This window comes from Rhipicephalus sanguineus, chromosome 7, assembly GCF_013339695.2.
Source record: "Rhipicephalus sanguineus isolate Rsan-2018 chromosome 7, BIME_Rsan_1.4, whole genome shotgun sequence".
In the NCBI taxonomy this organism is placed as follows: domain Eukaryota; kingdom Metazoa; phylum Arthropoda; class Arachnida; order Ixodida; family Ixodidae; genus Rhipicephalus; species Rhipicephalus sanguineus.
Genome location: NC_051182.1, coordinates 145,079,914 through 145,102,150, shown reverse-complemented (window position 1 = coordinate 145,102,150; position 22,237 = coordinate 145,079,914). Strand labels below are relative to the sequence as shown.

Sequence of the window (22,237 nt, the reverse complement as noted above, 5' to 3'; positions counted from 1 at the left end):
CTCAGTGCATTGGCATAAGGACAGCTTTCGAGTGTGTGGCAAAAAAAAAAAAAATCGAAACTTCAGCCCAAGTTATACCCGTATCTCAGTTACTTTTGAGGATTTTCAGACATTTTTTTGTAACCCCCTGTGTGTGTTATTTATATGTACATATCTTTGACAAAATCAACTTTCTTAATAGTTTGAAGTGCTTGACATAAGAAAAATGAAGGAACGCAATAGGATGAAACACCTATGGAAATCCTCCTTGAGTGGAACAACAATGGCTAACGACGCTTACTGTTTTTTTTTTTCTTTTGGTTATGGCAGACTATAGCATATGCCTTGAACTTGATACTTACACAATTTACACAAGCTAGCCCCTCGAAGAAAAAAAAAATTAAAAAAGAGGCGAAGAAGGGCTAGTCTTGGCTACTGGCTCTGGCCCTGGCTGATCTCAGCTGGACAGCCAAGGCCTTGGGCCCTGAGGATCTCTTTGAAACCGGACAGCGCCTTGCGCAGGGTCAGGCAGAAGCCCCGGGAAGCCGGTAGCAGAGGGAAGTCGGGGAATGCGCTGCTGCCGGCCACGCCATAGTCACCTGGAAGGGAGAGCATGTTCGACGGACGTATAATAGGGTGTAACTTCAGAAGGCAGCGACATTTACACCTCAAAGATGGACGCACACAGGCCTACACCGATGAGCACGTACTGTAGACCAGAGGTCTCAAACACGTGGCTCGCAGGCTGCATGTGGCCCGCACACCTTTCGCTAACGGTCCACGGCTTTCCAAGGAATAAACTTCTGTGACTTCGCTAGATGGTATTCACGTTATTTTCTGACCTAATGCGATTAATAACGCTTTGTTCAAGTAAGCTACACAGGCGGGACTCGTCTCAAGCATTTCTTTCGTGAGGGAAACCAATGCAGTCACTATGTGTTGAAACATCACCGAAGAACAAAAGCTTTATTTCAGAATTTTAGTCGTTCTGGAGATCAGTATCCACATATTTTTGGAAAGCTGACGTCAAAACCCCTTCAGATATGACCTATATTAGATATGGGAAAGGTGTCCTTTCAAATAGCAACATTGGGTGACATTTTGTTCGGATTCCCCTCTTCCCAGCTTCTATTTTCTTCAGTCCCGGCCTTTGTACTAAATTTTGCGACTACGGCCCGCTAGCTGAGGTAAGCTTGAGACCCCTGCTCTGGAGGAGAACATTGCCAAGTACATGAGTAGAACTACTGCTTTAGTCGTGGAGGCAATCGATTGACGCACTTCGGTCATCTGGGTGGGGCCTTTCCTGCCTGTGTTCAACTATAGCTGAATGTAGTGCCCTTAATGTCTTGGTCGTACTTAATAAGTATGTGTATACAATTTCTATTATCCCTTTGATAACCCTTCCTCCACCTTGTGGGTTTCTGCAGAACTCATTTTCAATAGCCTGTGCCCATGTGCTTCAAATTGTCGATTAATTCATCCTCGCGCTACCAACTGCTAGAAGCCTGGTTTACTCAAATGTTGGAACAACCGCCCCGGAGAGGCGTTGGTGTTGGGTTCGATCCCCGGACGAGGACGAATTTTTCTTCAAGTTAGAAGCTTTCTTTTCCGAGAAATCCTTATGGCTTTCCTTGTGGCTTCGTGCTACAAACAGGTGGTCGTCAATTATCCCTTTTATAATGTGTGTCTACGTTATGCATGTTTAGTGTACAGGTACTTGGGCCCCAATACAACCTGCCTTACACTTACCCATCGTCACCAATCACAACACTGCTTTCACCATTACACTACATCCTGGCAAACTGGCCACAACTGGCCCTTGCACCATTAAACACCATATATTATCGTCACCACCACAGCCATCCTCATCATTAGCTAAGCATAGCTACTGATGATGCCAATACAATAATAACAACTTGAGGGTTTTTTACATGCCAAAACCATGATATGATTATGAGGCACACCATAGTGGAGAGCTCCAGAAATTTCGACCATCTGGTTGTTATATAGTCAATTTGGTTTTGATTACGATACCTGCTTTCTTGTCCCCAGGGGATGCATTACACTTGTGTATAAACTATAATCGCTAATGAGATTGGTCTTTCGCTCGGCAGCCAGCTGCATCCATTCTGTCTGCCTCGAGGCTGCCATCCTGGTGTGCACCCGGTACTTCGTTCCCTCGGCTTGGACGTCCCAGGCGGCCAGTGCCTCTTACTCGTGTTCTGTGCTTTTGCTGGCTTTTCTTCATGTAACATGAACCAACTGGCTCAGATATCAACTCTTCTGCATGGATATAGGAGTTCATGCAAGTCTGCACTTTGGCTTTCCTTCTGGCATGGTTTAGGTGTCGACCGAGAAGCGAAGCCAGGCTAGCGATTGGGAAGGGAATACTCACACTGTCCGGCTGTGCTATCGCGTTCTACTCTTGAAAGCAAAGTTCAAGCGTCCTGCAAGTTTTTGAGTTAGCATTGGCTGTTGCTTTGAAACCAATGCAGCAGATCTGCTTGTAAATATGTCTGTAATATAGCCTTCCAAGTGAGTGTTCCGCACAGCAACGCCTATTGCCTTCGGCGATTGTTCAGTGCATTACCAACCTTGTTCGGCAAAGGCCTTCAGCGTTTCAGGAGTGGCCGGGGATCCCGGGCAGCTCGTGTGCCAGGCATCGGACAGCCTGAGCCAGCCCTCCAGTCGATTGACAAACCTAGAAGCAAAACAGCACAGGCCGCACTTAGCAGAAAAGAAAGAAAGAGAGAGAGAGAGAGAAAAGAGGTTTGACGAAGCAAAAATACAGTTTGCTCGACAGACACTCATCTCCCAAACCTTATGTAGCACTGATGCCCATACGAAGCTGCCAAATTTTCATGTCTTGCCTCCTAAATTACAGCACAAGTGACAACAGAATGTAGGTTAATATATCACATATTTCTTCTGAGAGAAACTTCGCAAACATCGTCATCAGCCCGACTACACCCTCTGCAGGGCGATGGCCCGTCCCATGTTTCACCAATCAACCCAGTCCTGTGCTAGCTGCGGTCACATCATACCTGCAAGCTTCTTAACCTCACCTGCCCACCTATCTGCCTCCACCTCAAGTGCTTGCCTTCTCTCAGAATCCAGTCTCTTAATGACCAGTGGTTATCTTGCCTATGCGCAAAATGCCCTGCCAGTGACCATTTCATCTTCTTCATTTCGACTAAGGTTTCCATAACACCCATTTGTTTCCTGACCCACTCGTGCTCTCTTCTTGTCCCTTACAGTTACACCTGTCATTTTTCTTTCCATGGCTCGCTGCATCGTCCTCAAATTAAGTTGAACCCTTTTTGTAAGCCTCCAGCCTCCTTTTCGTATGCCTCCTTTCTGAAATGTACTTCGTCATATTTATGTTATAAACAAGGGCCGGGTGCATAACATCCAGGATAAGCCTGGCTTTCGGGAATGGTTTAAACTAGGGGTGTGCGAATATTCGAAATTTCGAATATTTTTCGAATAGTGTTTGCTATTCGATTCGATTCGCACTGAAATTTTACTATTCGAACTATTCGAACTTCCCAAAGACAAATGCAGTCAACGTCCGGTTGAAAGTGACCCCTTCAGATTTTCAATATGCTTCACCTCATTACACTCTCCTATTGCGGCAAAGCTGCCTTTCAAGGTCCGTTACGGTCGAACTTAGCCAAGAGACAAAGTCCGGTTGGAAGTGGTCCCTAGATTTTCAATGTGCTTCACCTCATGACACCCCCGTATTGCGGCAAGGCTGCCTTTCAAGCTCCGTTACGGTCGAACTTAGGCAAGAGACAGTCAACGTCCGATTGGAAGTGGTCCCTAGATTTTCAATATGCTTCACCTACTCACACTCCCGTATTGCGGCAAAGCTGCCTTTCAAGGTCCGTTACGGTCGAACTTAGCCAAGAGACAGTCAACGTCCGTTTGGAAGTGGTCCCTAGATTTTCAATATGCTTCACCTCATCACACCCCCGTATTGCGGCAAAGCTGCCTTTCAAGCTCCGCTACGGTCGCAAAAGTATTAACTCAAGAAAACGCTGGTTCCAATATGGAGATGAAAGATGTGGCAGAGTTGGGGGCTCAATTAATGCTGTTTTGGACCTGAAATTTGGGCAGGAAGTCTGAAAAATCGAACGCCGAAGCTTTTTAGCATCCAAAATTTCAGATGTTCTTACATATCGACGTCTACGAGGCAGATTTGGAACTCCGGACTTGAAGGGAGCACACCCTTGTCTGCCACATCAGTTGGCCTTCCACAGAAGTTGAAAGAGAAGGAGAGGCTGAGGAAATGGCGTTTCTGCCTATCACGTGTAAAGTGTTGTCGGCAACATTTTGGTTGCACCAAATCATGTACATAAATACAATTCGGCCTCTACATTGCCTCATTCTTGATAAAAAAGACAACTATGAAATATGACCCCACCAGCGCTTCATCAACCTCGCGAAAAGAAACACTTTCATGTTGCTGTCTCACAAGAACATACTTATGGATTCTCTGCAACTTTTTCTGTAATTTCACTTCGAATTATTCGAAAAATGTTTGAGAAATATTCGAAAATTATTCGAAATTATTCGATTCGATTCGCACTCAATCTTTATTATTCGAATTCGCTTCGCACCCAAAATTTTGCTATTCGCACAGCTCTAGTTTAAACCTCTGCAAATCTGCCAAGTCTTCACTAAGAGCAGGCAATGGAAGTGCACCTATCTGCGTTGTCCCTGAAGTGCTGCTCGATCTCCTCCTTGAAGACCTCGGGAGGGTTCTGGATCATGCGTCCCATGGACTGCACCAGCTTGAGCACAACCATCTCGTTGTACATGCGGCTGTTCTCGGATGCCTGCTGGCAACCCCTCTGCTGCTCGTAGCCGGCCTCGTTGTAGTACGGCTCCGAGACTAGGATGAGACCTGCAAACACGTGCGCGAGTATTGTACTTCCATCATTTGACTGGAGAAAAACGAAAAATATGCCATTTCATTTACAGCAGACTCTCAGTACTGCCTCTAGCTTGATTGGTTTTGTATTTGAATTCTGCACCCTTGTTCATTTCTTGGTAAATGAAACTGCTGTTAAATGAAACATATTTTCCCGGTACCTTCAGGTTTCGTTTAACGAGAGTCTACGAGAAGTTTCCTTTTTTTACGTTGCTTTGCCATTACTATTTAGTCGTAATGGTAAAGAGAAAACTAGACACATTTGAGCGGCAGACTTTATAAAATTAATGTATACTCCATCGCCATTTGTAGATCCCAATCCCGCGCTCGGAACATTCTTGGCTCTGAGAGAAAATAAAATGCACAAAAAGCATGCGTTTCAGTCTACTGTCTCCAATTAGTTAAACTGGGATATTCTTAAATAAAATTTGAAGTCTTTAAAAGGACACTAAAGGGAAATAACAATTTATCTCAGAGTGAAAGCTCAATGTATGACAATGTCTAAAACGGCAATATCAACAGCAGTGCCCTACTTACCGAGAAATTAAGCTAAATGTATCGCACAACGTGCGCCATGAGCGGGACATTTTGGAAATGATCCCGATGACGTGAGAGCGTCTGACAACAAATAATCACTACTAATCAAACTAACTGCAATAAAAAAATAACCTGCCATGCATCAAGAGACGTAATAAGATGCTGCTTGTTCATTTCTCTTATATTCATGGAAAAAAGAACCTCTTCGGCATTGCCATAAGGAATGGCGCATGTGGTTCAAAGGTTTCGTTTTCGACTAACTGCGCTTCACCTGGCGCCTGGCTTCGCTCACGCGGTCGCGTCTCAGTGGTAGTTTCGGTACCGCATACTGCCGCGTGTGTTTTGCACGCTCGTGAAAGTCGCTCTGACAGAAAGTTCGACAAAATGCCGCATGCATGTGATGTTGCCGGATGCCTGAATGGTGCACGCCGCCACACAGTAAAAGCGGGCAACGCTTAGCACGACAACAGTGACGTCAGAAAGACCGCTTTCAGGCGGGTGATTTGAAGTGCGCAAACGCGATGCGGACCACTACAACGAAGTTTTATTTCAAAATAAGCACTTCCTTGGCCCAAAAGTAGCACTACGAGGTTTCTGGACTGCTATTTCAACAGTCAACGTGGACTTAATATTTGCCTTTAGTGTCCCTTTAATGACTGAACCTTATAGTTAAAGGTGAATGTCGGAGCCTTCTCAGTATTCGTTAACATATTCAATAATTTAAAAAAGTTTGATGTGACCACAGAATTGAAGCAAGCCAGCAATGAACACTGAAACCTTGTTCTAGTAATTCTCTGCTGGGCACCCGGTTTCAACAAATAAGTAGAGTAAACTCTAAATGGGAATCGCTTAAAACAGGAACAACTGCCTTTAATACCAATTGGTTTTGTATTTCAATTCTGAACCCTCTACATATCCAAGTAAATGGAACCCCTGTTAAATGGAACATTATTTCTTAGTCCTTTAAGGTTCCATTTAACGAGATTATACTGCACATGCTCAACTTCTGCAATGAAATATGGCACTGGTGTTCCAGTTAACGATGTTTCCAGACTTTCAAAATGCCACATGAAACTTTAGGCAACTGCAAGTTTGTTCAATCTGCACCAAGTGCCGTAGCCGCTAAAAAAGTCACAATGTCCAGCGAGAGCACCGATCTAGCTGCACACTCACCCTGTATGGAAACGAGCACCTGTAGGAGGCTTGAGGTTTCTGCCGACCACATTTCAGAACCCTGTAAGGAAGATGACAGAGAACACAAAGACCAAAATTCAATCAATCTATTCCGAGTAACAGTTGCACTTTCACGACATAACAATTTTCAACTAGTACCAATTTAGGACAAGACAATCCAAACAGGACAAAGCAGTAATCGGACGAAAGGGAGGAAGAAAAATCTCTCGGGTCCCTTTTAACTAAGCAGCTTAAGGTGACAGTTATCATCCGTTAGTGTATTGAGTGTATAATTAGTGTAGTGAAGTTAGCATTCATTAAAAGTGTATTCGTAGGCATTGTTTTCGAAGTCTCTCTGCTGTCATCACCACTTGTTCTGCGTGCTACTATAGGACTTCAGAACAAATGTGGCAAGTACTGTAACCCATTGAGTTTACAGACTAACAGATTTTAAAATGCAACTGTTTTCCCCGAAGACTGCCCAATACGTCTCCTTTATTGCCTTAGCTTCATGCTTTCGCAAATGGTATACCGGGCCATTCAAAACAAAGTCAAGTACGAGGGGCGTTCAATAAAGATTTCCCCTGACCCACTTCCTGAGGACGGAGAGCAACGAAACTTTGCATATTTATTAGTCCTTCTCTACATAGGTACCACCCAGGGACACACACTTCTCCCAACTTTTTATGCAACTGTAAACACCTCGCTTGTAGAAGTCGACAGGTTGCTGTAAAACCCATGTTGTAACTTCAGAAATCAGAGTCTCATTATCTGGAAAATGCTTGCCCTTCAAATATGACTTCAATGTTGGAAAGAGGTGGGAGTCCGATGGTGTGAGGTCGGGTGAATAAGGGGAATGCGGTAGGATTTCAAAGCCGCAGAAGCCAGCTTCCGTCTGGGCAACATGTGAGTTGCGAACTGGGGCATTGTCTTGCAGAAGGCGTACGCCTTTGTTGAGCATGTCACGTCTCTTGTTTTTGATGGTCTCTCGCAATTTCCGCAGCAGTGAAGCATAGTACAGTAGAACCTCGCTGTTACGTTCCTCACTGCTGCATTTTCCCGGCTGTTACGTCGTTTTCCACCGGTCCCGGCATAGCTCCCATGGGATACAATGTATTGGGAACCCCGCTGTTACGTCGTAACTGTCGGACCGTTCCCGTATTATACGTCGCGATGTGCACTCAGAGCCGACCAAGTGACTACCAAAGAGAGCGGCCATGGTGCATTTTCACGCAGCTTTTGCTGATTTGACTAACATTAGGTGCATTAGAGGCGCAAGCAACAGGATCTTTCGATTGATGCAAAACAAAAGCATCGCCTTCGAGATTCGTATTGCAAAGATGGCGTCTATGACGTAATTGCTCGCGAAAGCAAGGCCTTCGAGATTGGCATTTACTATTGACAAAAGCACAGCCTTTGAAATTTGTATTGCACAAACATGGCGTCTATGACGTAATTGCTTGTAAAAGCAAGGCCTTCGAGATTGGCATTCACTTCTGCCATCGCGTTGGCGTAGACTCATCATCATCGTTATTTGTCGGAGGACGGGAGGAGTTCCGAGCTGGTTGGAGCTCGCATGGTCGTGCGCGCGGTTCGCGGTTGGACTCGCGGCGCTGGTCGTGATTGCGTGTGCTTAGTTCTTTCATGCCTACAGCTGTTGGCGTTAAAAAAATCACATACGTTGATTACATTTCTGTGGATGAGGCTGTCCCTAGCTCCACGTTTCTATCCGTCGACTAGATCGCGGCTGAGCGCGCCAATTTTCGTGCTGCTCGTAAGCATTGAAATAAAATTCTGTACCACTAAATATTTGTCGTTTTTCCTGTTTTTCGGCTCTTGCGTTTCCCGTCTCTTACGTTTATTTTCTACGGTCCCTTCAAAAACGTATCAGCGGGGTTATACTGTATGCCCCAGTAATCGTGGCACCCTTTGCTAGGAAATCCATCAAGACTACTCCGTGCTGGTCCCAAAAGACTGTGAGCATGACCTTGCCCGCCGAGGGCTGGGTGCGTGCCTTCTTTGGAGGCGGTGAGTCCAAGTGCTTCCATTGCATCGACTGGACTTTAGTCTCCGGATCACAGTGATGGACCCAGCATTCATCCTGTGTAATCAGTCTGTTGAAAAAGTCCTGCTGGTTTCCATGGCACATGGTCAAAAGAGCCTGGGAGCATTCGACTCGTTCCTGCTTTTGGAAAGTTGTGAGCAGCCGGCGAACCCAGCCATCGGATACCTTACGCATATGAAGATGGTCCTGAATTATTTTTTCCATGGACCTCACACTAATCTTGACATGTTGGGCTGGGTCTCGAACGCTAATGCGGCGATTTTCCAAAATGGCGGCCTCCACTTGCTGGATGGTGTGTTCATCGACAGCAGAGTGGGGTCGCCCTGCAATCGGAGCCGTTTCCACCGAAATCAGACCGTATTTGATTTGACGATGCCAGTTCTTCACTACATCATATGATGGGGAATCCTCCCCATAAACCTCTTTCATCTCATCAAACATCTCCCTTGGAGTGCGGCCTTTCAAGTACGGGAACTTGACAGCTGCTCTGTAGTATTCCACTGCATCCATTATCACACCTCACACCACTTCAGCACCTCTAAAAGAAAGACCGTTATTAGTTTAGAGTTGCACATTGGCACGTGACCTACAGTGACTTATGTCATTACACATGCGCAGTTTCAGCATCCTGCAGTAAATAGAAGTCAGTCAGGGGAAATCTTTATTGAACGCCCCTCGTAAATTTGACAAGTCTACTGGACGTCCATCATAATTCGCATCTGCTTGGAATGCTAACAGAATGTAACGCTTCTTTTTAGAGTCCTTTTATAGATCATGCCTCTAGGTAGTGATTCTTGACACTTGTGGTCTTGTCTTCTTCAAGGAAGAAGACAAAACCACTTGTCAGGAATTCAAGAGTTTTCCACCTAGGTCGTCATCAAAAAAAAAAAATTGGCCGCGTATCTGCGTGCTTCGCTGCAAATGTCGTCGAAAGACGATAGTCTCCTGCCGGCCGTTTCCACGGCGTTTCAGTACAGTCTAAGGAACACAAGCATTTTCAGCGCAGCCTTAGAAACACTAGGGTCTTTAGAATTACGTATCTATGTATTTTCTAGTAAAGGAACACACCATCTAATACTTACGTATTGATGTTGCGCCTCAGATATGTGTAATATTTGCTTTTTGATCGACAATGTTCACAAGCATGAACGCAGCTACCAGTTCAAGATGGCTGGGCGTTAAGCAAGTGCTTAAACTTTGGTGGCCGGGTGGCTGAATCGTGTGACAGACAGACAGACAGAAAGAGAGACGGACAGACAGACCAAAATTTCTGCGTTCCAGTATCCCGAGAAAGACTATCGTCTTTAAAAACAAAGTTGATGTGGTGGGGGGAGGGGAGGGGAAGTGACAGGCAAAGCACTTGCCTTGCCGCTCCACGTGCCCAGAAGGCTGACGCAGACTTTGCCGCCCTCGTAGAGATTCGGGTTGAGCCGGTCGCTGCAGTACGACACGTAGTGGCAATGCGGCGGCGACTGCGGGTACTCGGCCGGCAATTGGAAGTCGAAGAGGAACAGGCCGTCCTCGTAGGGCGTCCGCCGAGGACCCTTGATCAGCACCGAGTACAGGTCCTGCATTTTCAGGCGAAAGCCTCATATGTCTCGTAAACGAAAAATCCGGCATCTGGTGCCATCCTTCTGCAGCATGTGTTAGCCCAACACAGATAAGAAAAGAACCACGACACACGAAAAGACAGATAGGCGCTAATAGTTGGCGCCTGTCTGTCTCTTCGTGTACGTTGTGGTTATTTTCCGATATGTGTCGCGCTAATACACGCTGCAGTTATGAAACACCAACTCGCTCGAACAGCAACCCTTCTGGCATCATACGGTGCCGGTGCGGACACAGATGGTACTGAAAGCCACGTGAACAAGTGATGGCGTCATCAGTGACGTCATGTTACGACATCAAGTGACATCGTCGCTTGATCAAAGGTGAGCCAATAACAGAAATATACAACATAGGTTGATGCGCAAAAAGCTTCACAGGCAATGGAGAGAATGCAATCGACTGACAATGTTAAAGTAACTTAATGAGTATCTTGCAACAGCATATGCTTTTGCCTGTGCTCTCATTAGGAAGCGCTAATTTTTTTTTGTGTGTCATCCACGTAGAGAAAAAAACGCACCAAAATGCAGGCAAGATAGGAAGGAGGGGCAAATAAATATAAAACGAGCGCATCTCTAGCAAAAAATTTGTATTATTCTCATACGTTGTTACATAACTGGTCTTGTAAGTGTATTACATTGTTATATTATTGGTCTTGTAGTCCTGATTGTGCATTAGTTTTCGTAAGAAGGCGAAGACAGAATGTCAATTCAGAACAACTCACCATACGATCCTCAAAGGCCTTTACGTGAATGCCATCAGGTAGGGAGGATGTGAGAAGCTTGATCTGCAAAAATTCAGGGTTTTGACTTCAGCGTGACTGCTGGTAAAAACGAAAAGCATGCCACAGTAATCTTTTTCATCACTTTTCTATGGCTGTTTCAGTTTAGTTTTATGAACGATCTGTGCTCTTGTGCGTACTTATTAGTCCTAATTTCTTTAATTACTTCAGTCAACTTGGATTTGTCCGAGGTCAATGGTCCAGTCAATAGGGATACTATACACAAGGTCAGAGAATAGCTTGAGGTCCCAGACTCAAGCGAAAACAGTTCAAACAACATCATGATAATGAAGACAAAACTAACTACAATTGAGTCCACAAAGAATAACTGCTCAATTTGAGCTGACTTAGCGTTCCATTTTAGCGTTCTTTAAACTAGCATGTCCCGTTTCACAAATGACTTGCATTTTCTTATCAATACAATTAAAACACAGACCGATGGAAACATAATTTGGAGGCATGCTCACCTCTTTTCTGACAACTTTGAAGAAGAGCTTGGGGTCGTTTGGCTGCAAGATTGAAAGCTTGTACTTGTGACAGTCAGGCACCATTTCCATCATTGAGAACACTCCTGGAACCAGGCAGCAGAGTGTGAACGAATGATTAGGTTAATAGACTTTGCAAGATTCCTGTGAAAAATAAACCCGTTCGTCGAATCCCTCAGTGCTTCCCCAATTCCCGGCTGCGACCAAACCTAGCACACTGAATGCCCGATTTTTCAGACTCCCTAGGGATCGTGAAATCGTTCCCGATGCGTGCCCTTTCACTGCCTTCGAGGGCTCAGGTCGTAGATAAAAACAGTGAAGGATGCTGATGCAGGAGAAAAGCGTTTTACTAACATTCAGATCGCCGCAGCCACGGCCAAAACAACTTTGATGGGAAGACGGTGGGCTGAACGTGTGCAAACAAAAAATTAAGATGAAGTAACTTAGATATATGCACCTAGGTTTTCGAGGCCACCGTGGACATCTAAAAACAGTTCAATCTATTTGGAGCGTATTTTGACCCAGAAAACTTTTTTTTTTCATTGACGTACAAACTGATTCTGAAGCCCTAATTCCCTTGCCACAGAAGGCTTTGCATTCACACGAATTTTATGAGTATTGAAGCAGTCAACCATTGTGCTTTCTTGCACATAACACACACCCTCACCAATGCTTCGCAGAAAATTTTCTACAATATTATCCTCACGTATTGCCACAAAGCTAGCATCTTTGCATAGCTTGTGAAGTGCTGCCATGAAGCCACCTTTGCAAACCAGAATTTGCATCTTTTGTTGTGACTTCAGCTACAGATTAAAAAAAAAGATTTGTGTGGGTTACAGGTGAGGAAATACAGCCACACTTAATCAGATTTATGGGAAAAGGCAAAAAAGAAAAGGCCAATACCTTGTCCTTTGCTGTCCTGCTCGCCAGCGGCTTCGCTGACGACTCTCGAGAGGCTTTCCTCGGATTCTTTCACTACGGCTTCGACAGTGGCTACGGCTTCCAGAGCCTCGTCCACCTTCGCGACATCCACATCCGGCTCGGCGGCAGCGTCGCTGGCTGCGATCTCAACTTGTGCGGGCGTCATGCCAAACCGAACCTGTGCAGAATGCCGCCACGAAATAACGAGGAAAATTAATGAGCAAGAGTAAGTGAAGGGTGGGGAGCAAAGAAATGCGAACAAACAACCAACATGCAGTGAGAGGCCAACCACAGAAACAAACACTGGTTCTTACAAACAGTCATTGTCAGGGTGACTTAAGGTGACACAGCGGTTTTAAAGGCATTGCATAAGAGGCAGGAACTTGGAGGACTACCATGAAATTTATTTATTTATTTATTTACTCTCGTACCCACAGCGCCATTTAGGAATTACAGTGGCGGGGGGGGGGGGGGGGGTATACATAGCAGTTTGAACACCCAATGGTAGTCCACAATAAACAGTCAATTACAACAAGAAAAATACGACAAACAACAAACACTGGTAGACAAAAACAAAACAAAAAAAACAATCATGAGCACTTAGAAGCGACACTAGCATATATGAATGTCAATGTAAATCGCGAACATAAAATAAACTTTCTTAGATGAAGAGAAAAAAAGAAGACAACACTGTACAAATATAAAACAAAGAAAAACTATGTAATAAGAAATAAACTTCGCATAAAAACCAAACTACAGCCGAAGACAGAACGAGATGTCAAAGAGCGGCTGCAAAAGCTTTGTTATCTAATATGCTAACTGTTGTAGCAGGCAGTCGATTCCATTCTGAAACTGTTCATGTGGACAACAACAACAAGCTGCAGTTTTGCTAAAAAAATATAGATGGTTTGTGTAAGATTCTTACAGTCATTCTTAAGGTGACTTGAGATGACACAGTGTTTTTGAAGACATCGCATAGGAAGCAGGAATTGGGAGGACTACCAAACCTTCATTTGAACAACAACATCAGACTGCAGTTTTGCGAAAAAAATGTGGGTGGTTCGTGCAGCAAGGGACTCATTCGCGCTCCATAATGATAGATTTTCATTTGTGAGCTTCACCGCAATGCAGCCAAGCCGTGTAACGCAGTCAAGCGTACTAACAACGAGAGAGATGCTGCGCAGTGAAGATTACAAACTGCAACATACATATCCTACATTGTACTGACAATACACCAGTCAAACTTTAATAAAACGAATTATCAGTTATAACGAAATAAATGAAGAATAGTTTCGCCACTAATACTGTGTTACAAATATATGTTTCTAACAAGTTTTTCGGACATCATGAAGCTATTCGTGTCAGAGGAGACTTCAGTTTTGAGGTACATCTCTATAAGTGAAACCCTCTAAATTTGACATGTCCATGTTTGATCATATCCAAAAGTAAAAAATATTTGGCCAGGCCTATGGATGACAGCTGGGAGAACACAAGGTCAGCTCTTATACAGGTGTCAGATGGCACACTGCTGATAGCGATTGTGCGCGACTGGGATTGCTGATAGCGATTGTACGCGACTGGGATTAAATTTCTCAACATTGATTGGCTCCCTTCTGCAGCTTGCATAAAGGAGCCAATCCTGATATTAAAAAATGCGATCCGGATTAGGCCTGATTGCGATCAAAAGTGATCGCATGACACTGGCCTTAGTTTTGCAATCAAACTGTGCGAATTCGTGCGTACCTGGACGTCCTCGTGTGCTCGCAGCGCCTCGCCATGACTATGACGCACAACTGCTGGCAGATGTTGCGCAGCTCCAGTGAGCCACGCAACAAATATATATTTATAACAAGTATTTTGGATATAGTGAAGCTATTCGCGTGAGATGAGACTTCAGTTTTGACGTGCTACTAAGTAGTTACACTCAAACCTCGATATAACGAACACGGATATAACGACTTATCAGATATAATGAAGTACAGTGCAGACCACTTATAACGTAACCGCATATAGTGCAGGACCAGTTATAATGCGGTCTTTTTCGACTCCCGTTCACCCTCCCATAGAACCGCATGTATACGCATACCGCTTATTGTGCAGTCCCCCAAGATGAAATACCGTTTATAATGCGGTTGCGGGAAAATATTTCTCACAAACGCGGTAGCGAGTGCGGTTCTCAAAGGAGGTACGCCGCTGGGGAGGGAGCGATGAGGTCGTTACGAAGGGCGAGGGCACGCACATTGAACGAACGAGGGGCGGAGGGAGGAAAAAGACCGCGGCAGCGCTGTGCGGGCTCGCCGAGTGGGGAAGGATGGTGGTTGCCTAGGCGACGGAGTAGCCTTTGCACCGGCGGCGGCAAGGCTCCGCGGCCGCTTGCCGGCAGCGCGTTACGCGTGGAACGTACGATCGCGTCTTCATCAAGTGCGCTTTAAAGTAAGTTTCCTGTCGGGAAAAGCGTCGTCGTTATCACACTTGCTACAGATATCGCGTTTGCTACCTCGTCCGCAAATTGAAAAGTTTTGCGGCTTCATGACGCGAGCTGCCAGTACGCGGACTTAAACGAGCTTGGCGGGCTTTTGTCGCCGTTGATCTCCCGGCCGCGAACACAAACTTCGTATCACGCGCGCTGTTCTTGGGTTAGTGCTTGAGTGCGATCTTTTCGACGTCCGATCTTCATGTCGTCTTGGACAAACTTCCCACGACAACATGCTGAACCGCATGCTAGGCCTAATCAGCGTTGGTTGCTTTTCGGTAGCGGTCGCGGGCGATAAAAGGTGCGGTTTGGTGCGGAATCAACGAAACTTTTTGCGATGGCTGCACTTGAAGGGAAGAGAATCATATAGTTAATGAAAAAGAGGGCATGGTTGGCACATGTAACTCTCGAATGGTGGTTCCGGATTCGATTGCAATGCCTTGGACATCGCGTGCGCGCCTGTGAAATCGAACGATCGGTACCGCTCAGCACTTGAAATTTCGGCCGCGATTCGACATGGTTTCTGTGTAATGCGCATACCTCGAGGTGGCCTGAAACGTAGTCGGCGAATTTCCGTGATGGCACTTTGTTTTGTTTGCTTTCTTCCCCCGTGTTCATTTCGTTGGCAATGCGGGTCTTTGGCAGTTAATTTTTGAACATTCGGAGATTTAAGTGGTTGTAAGCGCCCCAAATCACATATGTCGATTATCGGACACGCGAGGCTACATGCTCAACACGTTTTGCGCAAGTGCAGCCTTTAAAGAAGGTTGTTTTGGTTATAGTGCGGTACCGCTTAGAGTGCGGATATTCGCGACTCCGGCGACTTACGTTATAAGCGGTCTATACTGTAAATACAAAATAGTCTTGGTAATAGACACAGTGGTTCGAATATACGTTTATAATGAATTTTCAGATATGGCAAAGTTATTTTCGTGTCAAATATGACTTTAATATAATGAGGTTTAAGTTTATAATGAGGTTCCGCATCCGATATGTCCATGTTTGACTGTATTCGATCACATCCCCAAAAGTAATGAATATTGACCCAGGCCTATCAATAACAGCAGGGAGGGCACAAGATCAGCCCTTATACAGTCGAACCCACATATAACAAATTATTGTGCATATTGAACAGTTGTAAGATCTCCTTGAACATATTTTCCATATATAAAATATTTTGTGCAGCAGACTCCCAGTCACAGGAAATCTCTTAAACGGAACAGCTACTTAAAGAGAACTGCCTCTAATATGACTGGTTATGTACTTGAATTCTGCACTCTGTTAAACAGAACACATTTTCCTGGTCCCTTCAGGTTCTGTTCTGAGAATCCACTGTATATCGAATTACCTACATACAGAACTTTGTGATCCCCTTCAGATTCTATATATCCGATTTCGACTGTAGCATAAGGCAGTGCACACCAGGTGAAAGGACACGAAACAAAAAAACATACACAAGCGCTCTTTTGTTTCGCGTCATCCTTTTACCCAGTGTGTGTTGCCATACGTTATAATGATCAATAGACTATCCCACCACTAAGCTTTAATCAGCCCCCGGTTTAGCGGGCGAACTGTGCGAATTCGTGCGTACCTGGACGTCCTCGTGTGCTCGTAGCAGTCTCGCCTTGAGTATGGCGCACAGCTGCTGGCAGATGTTGCGCGGCTCCAGCGAGCCTCCCCCACTGCCTTCCAGTCGGCAGCTGACGCTCGTGGGCTTCCGTGGCTGCGGGTTCGTAAGGTGCTGGGTGCCCGTGTCTTCCTTGGATGGCTGTGTCGGCGGCGGCGACTGCGCCCCTTCCGACGCCTGCAACGTCATGCAACGCATGGAAACGAACACCAATGCAGACGAATGTCTTCGCAGTGAATGCTTCTATAACAAAATGACCCGTATAATGTGGGTTTCCTTATGTTTTCGCTATGTCGACAGTTGCGAGATGCTGGCGAGGTAACAAGCAAATAATCATCCCAAAAGAAACCCCCAAAATAGGCGATGCGGCTTTTGCAGATGACGCAAATGAAGGAGAAGTTTAATAGATTTTCACATTCTTTGAAATATTTTTAATTGTAATAAGGAGTCTTCGAATAGGGGCTCAAACATTTTGGGATCCCAAAGACATAGGATCGATGCCACTGCGCATGCGCAGGACTCAAACAGTGCCTTGGTATTCCTCGAATTTAGTGGGACACACTATTTCTCGAATTTAGTGGGAGCCCCAAGGCCTGCCCCAAAAGCTTTGCATCAAACAAACATGGTGGCACCCACTGAAGCGAGGGCTCTCGGCGAAGACCAAACTGACCCGATTTCTGAGCACATCATCACGTTATGAATAAATAAATGCTATTACAGGCTATTTACTTTCTCCCATCTCATGCACAAAACAAAGATTTGCTAAAAAAAAAGGCCATGTTTTTAATATCGGTTGTCGATTTGAGAGCTTGTTGTAGGCTTAAAGGCCAACTCCGGCAATTTTTTGACCATGTCGAAGTAATGGTGCTTCTATGCTCCCGAGATGCTCCTGTCACGGAACCGATAGTAGAAATACTTGGCAAATTGGACAAAATTTTAAACAAGCAATAGAAGCAGTAGAGCGCAACACCAAAACTAAAATCCAACCGAGCAGTACTGTCTTCGCGTGACATACAAGCTGGTGAAAACCAGAAGTTGTGCATGGCATGCCGGTCCCGTCAGCGCAGAGTATGAAAGCTACGAAAGCGGCAAAGAGCAGACGCTTAGCGGAAAGGTGACCACGGCGCAACAGCCGAAGCATGTCTGTGACTGACCGTGCCACGTGCACAAGCTTCTCGGAGCTGTCGGGCAGTGACAGCTGTGATTTGGATGCATTTGGAGGCCAACTATAGAATCGCCATTCCTCTTCGATGAAGTAGAACACACTTGTTTAGTTATGTGCTTGCCTGGTTGCACATTCCACCGCCAGATGGCATCAGCTGTTCAGGCGGCTCAAGTATGTGGCTGCCGCGATCGGGTAAAATGCTAACTCTAAGATGTTTGCGGACAAACTAAAACTTTAATATTGCTATGGGATGAGTGCATAAGTTTGTGGATAGCGGAGTTTGACACCGCAGCGGTAGGGTCGATGAAATATGCTATAAGCCAACCATGAGCCACCTTTTGCATGACGTGCAGCTTACCGTATACGGATAGGCCCTATAACTGTGGACCCTGTATACATTACGGAAAGTGTTTCCGTATGGTAATGTTCGCACACGTGCACTCTTGAGACAGTACAGTATTAGAGTACTTTCCGTGCAGTAAACTGGCACTGCCAGCTAAAACACTAATATCGAGACGAATGGTGATCATTAGCTGCGAGTGTTGCGTGACTGTTAAGGTAATTATGAGGAAAAGTGTGCAGCCAAAAACGAACACTGGCCAAACATATACAATCGTTGCCGTGCAGACAGCCGATGCTATAGTGGCACCTCGGTTTTGACACTTGCGTCGCTTTGCCGTAAATAACATCACACACAACATTGCCAATTGTGGGAAGCCAGGTGGGAGAGCCGCGAGGGCAATCAATAAAATTCATTTGTAAAGAATCTGTACATTTCTCCAGCCTGCAATTTGGAATAAATGAGAGAAACGTGCAAGCTCCGTCCTAATTTATGTCCTTCCTCCATGTCAGGAATTAAGACTTTCACCCACGTGCTTAGCAACGTAACACTTCTGTTGCTACAGGCAACAACGGCATTTATGTGTTCATATTCAGGCAACAATGAAATGTGGCAACGTGAAATGACAAGTGACCTCGATACAAGACCGAACTGCCACATCAGAAACGGCTGATCACTGACAAGCCCACGATCGAGAGAGCATCAAAATTATTCGAAAACGGTCCATACAAATACGCATGCAACCGGTGCACCTTCGAGGGCCGCATTACTGTACGTTTGCCGACGCCGGGTTTGTCACGTGTGCCGCCGCCACCGAAATGCGAGTTATTACAAGCTTCGCTTGAAAACTGTGAAACAAACAGGGAAGGCGGTTTCGCGCACCTGCAGCTGCTCGTTGATGATGTTCTCCTCGGGGATGTCGGGCGTGCCGAGCTCGTCGTGCAGGGCGGCGTCCAGGGAAGCCGAGAAGAGTCGCGTGATCTGCTCGGACACGTGCTGGGGGCTGTTGATGCGGCCCCGCTGCCGGATGCGCTCCACGAGCACGTGCAGGTGCCGTTGCTGGAAGTAGTTGGTTCCTAGCAGCTGGTCAAAGTGCCTGGGTGGACAGAGATGGCAAAGGTTGATTGAAGTATCCATGGACTAGCAGACAGTGATTGACAACCTAACTGACAGACATATATTGATTCAAATGACCGAATGATGAACTTCGCAGATCAATTGACATCATGATTGAGTGACTAACAGCCCAACCGACTGACATTTTGATTGGCTGACAGTTTGACTGTCAATTTGACTGTCAAATTGACAAATTGACTGTCAATTTGGTTTACCGAATGATGGATTAACCAACTACTCAATTTACTGAATAACTTATTCACTGATGGGAATGACCAACTACTCGATTTACTGATTACCTCATTTATTGATTGGAATGACCAACTTCATGGATTGATTGACATGGTTGATTCACAGCCCATCTAACGGACAGTTTGATTGACTCACAGATTGATCGGCCAAATGATAGAATGACTAACAAATTGAATTACCCTTTGGCTGAGTGAATAATTGGTGGAATGACAGACTATGATTTACTGACTGATCAAGAGCTCGTTCATTAAAATGTCTGAAATAACCTAATGAATGACCAACTGACCATCTGATCAGCTGACTGACAGAGTGGTTGACCAATTATGGTTCACTGGCTGATTGATTATAAACTGCATTGTTTGACCAACAGCAAGATTGCTGGACTGACCACTGCATTTAGCCATAGACTATTAACTGAAAGATTGTCTGACCAATTTGTTAACCGACTGCTTCACTGATTGCTTTATAGTTTTACTGATTGACTAATCAACTGACCAAGTGGATTGCACACTGAATTTCAATTGAATTGCTGACCGACTGATTCACTGATTGTCTTACTGACCAAAGTGGTTGATGTACAAATAAGCGATATACTGATCTGCTCACTGACTCACTTGCTCTATGTTCAATTAATCACACAGTGCTTGACTGATCAACTAACTGACTGATTTCATCAGTCAGTTAGATTAGTCAGTGAGTTAGATCAACCAAGTGGTTTCCTCAATGACTGGCCAACAGACTGATTCACCGATTGACTGATCAACTTCTTGATCCACTGGCTACCAGGGTGACTTTTACAGTGCTGTACCTCCCTCCCAGACATATCCCTAATTATGATGTTTCAAGAATTTGCATGCACTATGGCAAGGACCACATTATAGTAGCTCAACTACAATGAAGTGCCACAACTGGTGTTTCACTCTAGACGTGCTGAGAATTTGGTGATGCTTTGTATGCTGTCAAAAAGTGCTGAAGTGTCAGGGATATCCATGTTAACCTTTATATTCATTTTTGTGGATTGCATCTATAAATAAATAGAGCACTTGCTACTAGCCGACATTGTTATACAATCTATTTACAGCTTTGGCGAGTCCGTAATGTGAAATTGCGTGTATCCTTTTTCACACAGATAATGATGATTTGCTATACTATTGCACTACAGAACTAAGTCATGAGGGAAAAGGAGATGGCTGAATCTTGCCTACCATCTGGGTATCAACTCTTAGAACTTTCACATCAAGTGTGCTATGCTGGACACTGTCAAATTTCACCACATTGCCAAATTTCATAATGGCGGTATCTTGAGCCAATCAGAGAGGATAAAGCTGTCCCCTGGGACAATCAAAGTTGACCAATGGCAGAATTGGACAACATGGTGGAATTTCACATTTCCAGAATACCACTCCATGACTTTTTAGGCCCTAAAACCGCCACGATTAGTGAGAAACATGATAGAGTTATGAAACTTTCCTGGGTCCCATCGACTCACTTGCAATGCCTGTACAACTCAAGAAGCCTACGGATGACTGAACACGACTGCTGCGCGGGATTCTGTGTGAACGTTTCTTCTAGCCGAGCCATGCTGAGCCGCAGGAGTTCAATCTGCCCCTGCATCTTGGCGCGGAGGCTCTGCGGGTCCGAAGGGTCCACCGCAGCCTCCGCTGCGGCTGTGGCCGCATCCACCACTGCGGTGATGTCGTCCTTAGTTGCGTCGCCGTCGATGGGCGGCGGTTCGATGAGCTCTGACGGTGCGTTTGGGTCTTCCGGGGACATCCTGTGCAAAAGTACATTCGCAAGACAACAACTCTGAAAACTTAATAACAAACAAGTAAACACTTGAATGTGCAATTATTTGAAGTATAATCTATATTCAATAAATGCATATCTGAATGTTCAAAATTTGGCCAAGGCCAAGGTACCGTATAGTATTCGGACAAACTCAGAATATTCAAGCAAGTAAAGAACATTTGATGCAGTTTAGTCTTCTACAAAAAGATAAAGTCACCATCAAGAATGTCACGTAAACTATTTTTATACATTTGGAAATTAGAAAAATCCACTGCAACATATTGATATTACACGTATATTAAAATTTATATTTGAAGACAGTTTCTTCTCTTATTCATATTCTATTTATTTAAAAAAATTTCAGATATCACACACTTGTATTACCAAGGCAAAACATAAGGTCTGCAAGCAGTGGAGGATTGTGGAAGGCTGGGCTTAGAATAACAGAGAGCTGAGCTAGTTGCTTGGCAAAGCGGAGAAAAACATTTAAATTAGTCCACAGTCCATTTAGTCGAGATGAAGCATGATAAAAGAACCAATGTGGCAGAAAAAAGAAAAGGACTCGATGGCGGGCAGGCAGGCTTACAGGTCTCCGACGAGCGACTTCTCCGACTGGGTCTCCCAGCTTTCGTCGCCCGAGCAGGACTCGTCGTCGTCAGCCTCCTCGTCCCCGTCGTCCCAGAGGTCGTCTGAGTCGTACTCGCCGATGCGGTACAGCTCCTGTGGGTAGCACAGTGACGTCTTGCCGCTCACCCACTGCACCTCCACCTTGCCTGCCGGGTGGACGTCCACCACCTGGCCCGCCGTCGACTCGGACTCCTTGTCCTGCGCGGGGCATCGCCCTTCCGACTGCGTCAACGCGCCAGGGATTGACGTGGTGCTCATGAGAGTTTTTTCTGCGAAATGTCACTGGAGGCAACTCTGGAGCTATACTCAGTTACAACCAAAGAAGAAATGGAAGCTCTTCCAACAGAACTGCGGCGCATCTGAACTT

The 22,237-nt window shown here is 45.3% G+C and overlaps 1 protein-coding gene across 2 annotated transcripts in view; it reads right to left on the bottom strand.

The window, feature by feature from the left end:
* The window catches only part of LOC119400168 ((E3-independent) E2 ubiquitin-conjugating enzyme), a 43,033-nt gene that overhangs the window by 1,240 nt on the left and 19,556 nt on the right, over nt 1–22,237 (bottom strand). The window contains exons 13-24 of one of the 2 annotated variants that reach the window (XM_037667156.2): nt 21,830–22,092; nt 20,945–21,229; nt 18,970–19,183; nt 16,547–16,759; nt 12,465–12,660; nt 11,544–11,647; nt 11,020–11,082; nt 10,055–10,258; nt 6,626–6,686; nt 4,687–4,888; nt 2,574–2,680; nt 342–578 (exon numbers count right to left, since the gene is read on the bottom strand). In XM_037667156.2, the coding sequence (XP_037523084.1) occupies nt 412–578; nt 2,574–2,680; nt 4,687–4,888; nt 6,626–6,686; nt 10,055–10,258; nt 11,020–11,082; nt 11,544–11,647; nt 12,465–12,660; nt 16,547–16,759; nt 18,970–19,183; nt 20,945–21,229; nt 21,830–22,092 (2,079 nt within the window). In that variant the 3' untranslated portion in view covers nt 342–411. The remainder of the gene's footprint in view (nt 1–341; nt 579–2,573; nt 2,681–4,686; nt 4,889–6,625; nt 6,687–10,054; nt 10,259–11,019; nt 11,083–11,543; nt 11,648–12,464; nt 12,661–16,546; nt 16,760–18,969; nt 19,184–20,944; nt 21,230–21,829; nt 22,093–22,237) is intronic. The other variant, XM_037667155.2, reaches the window with a different exon arrangement.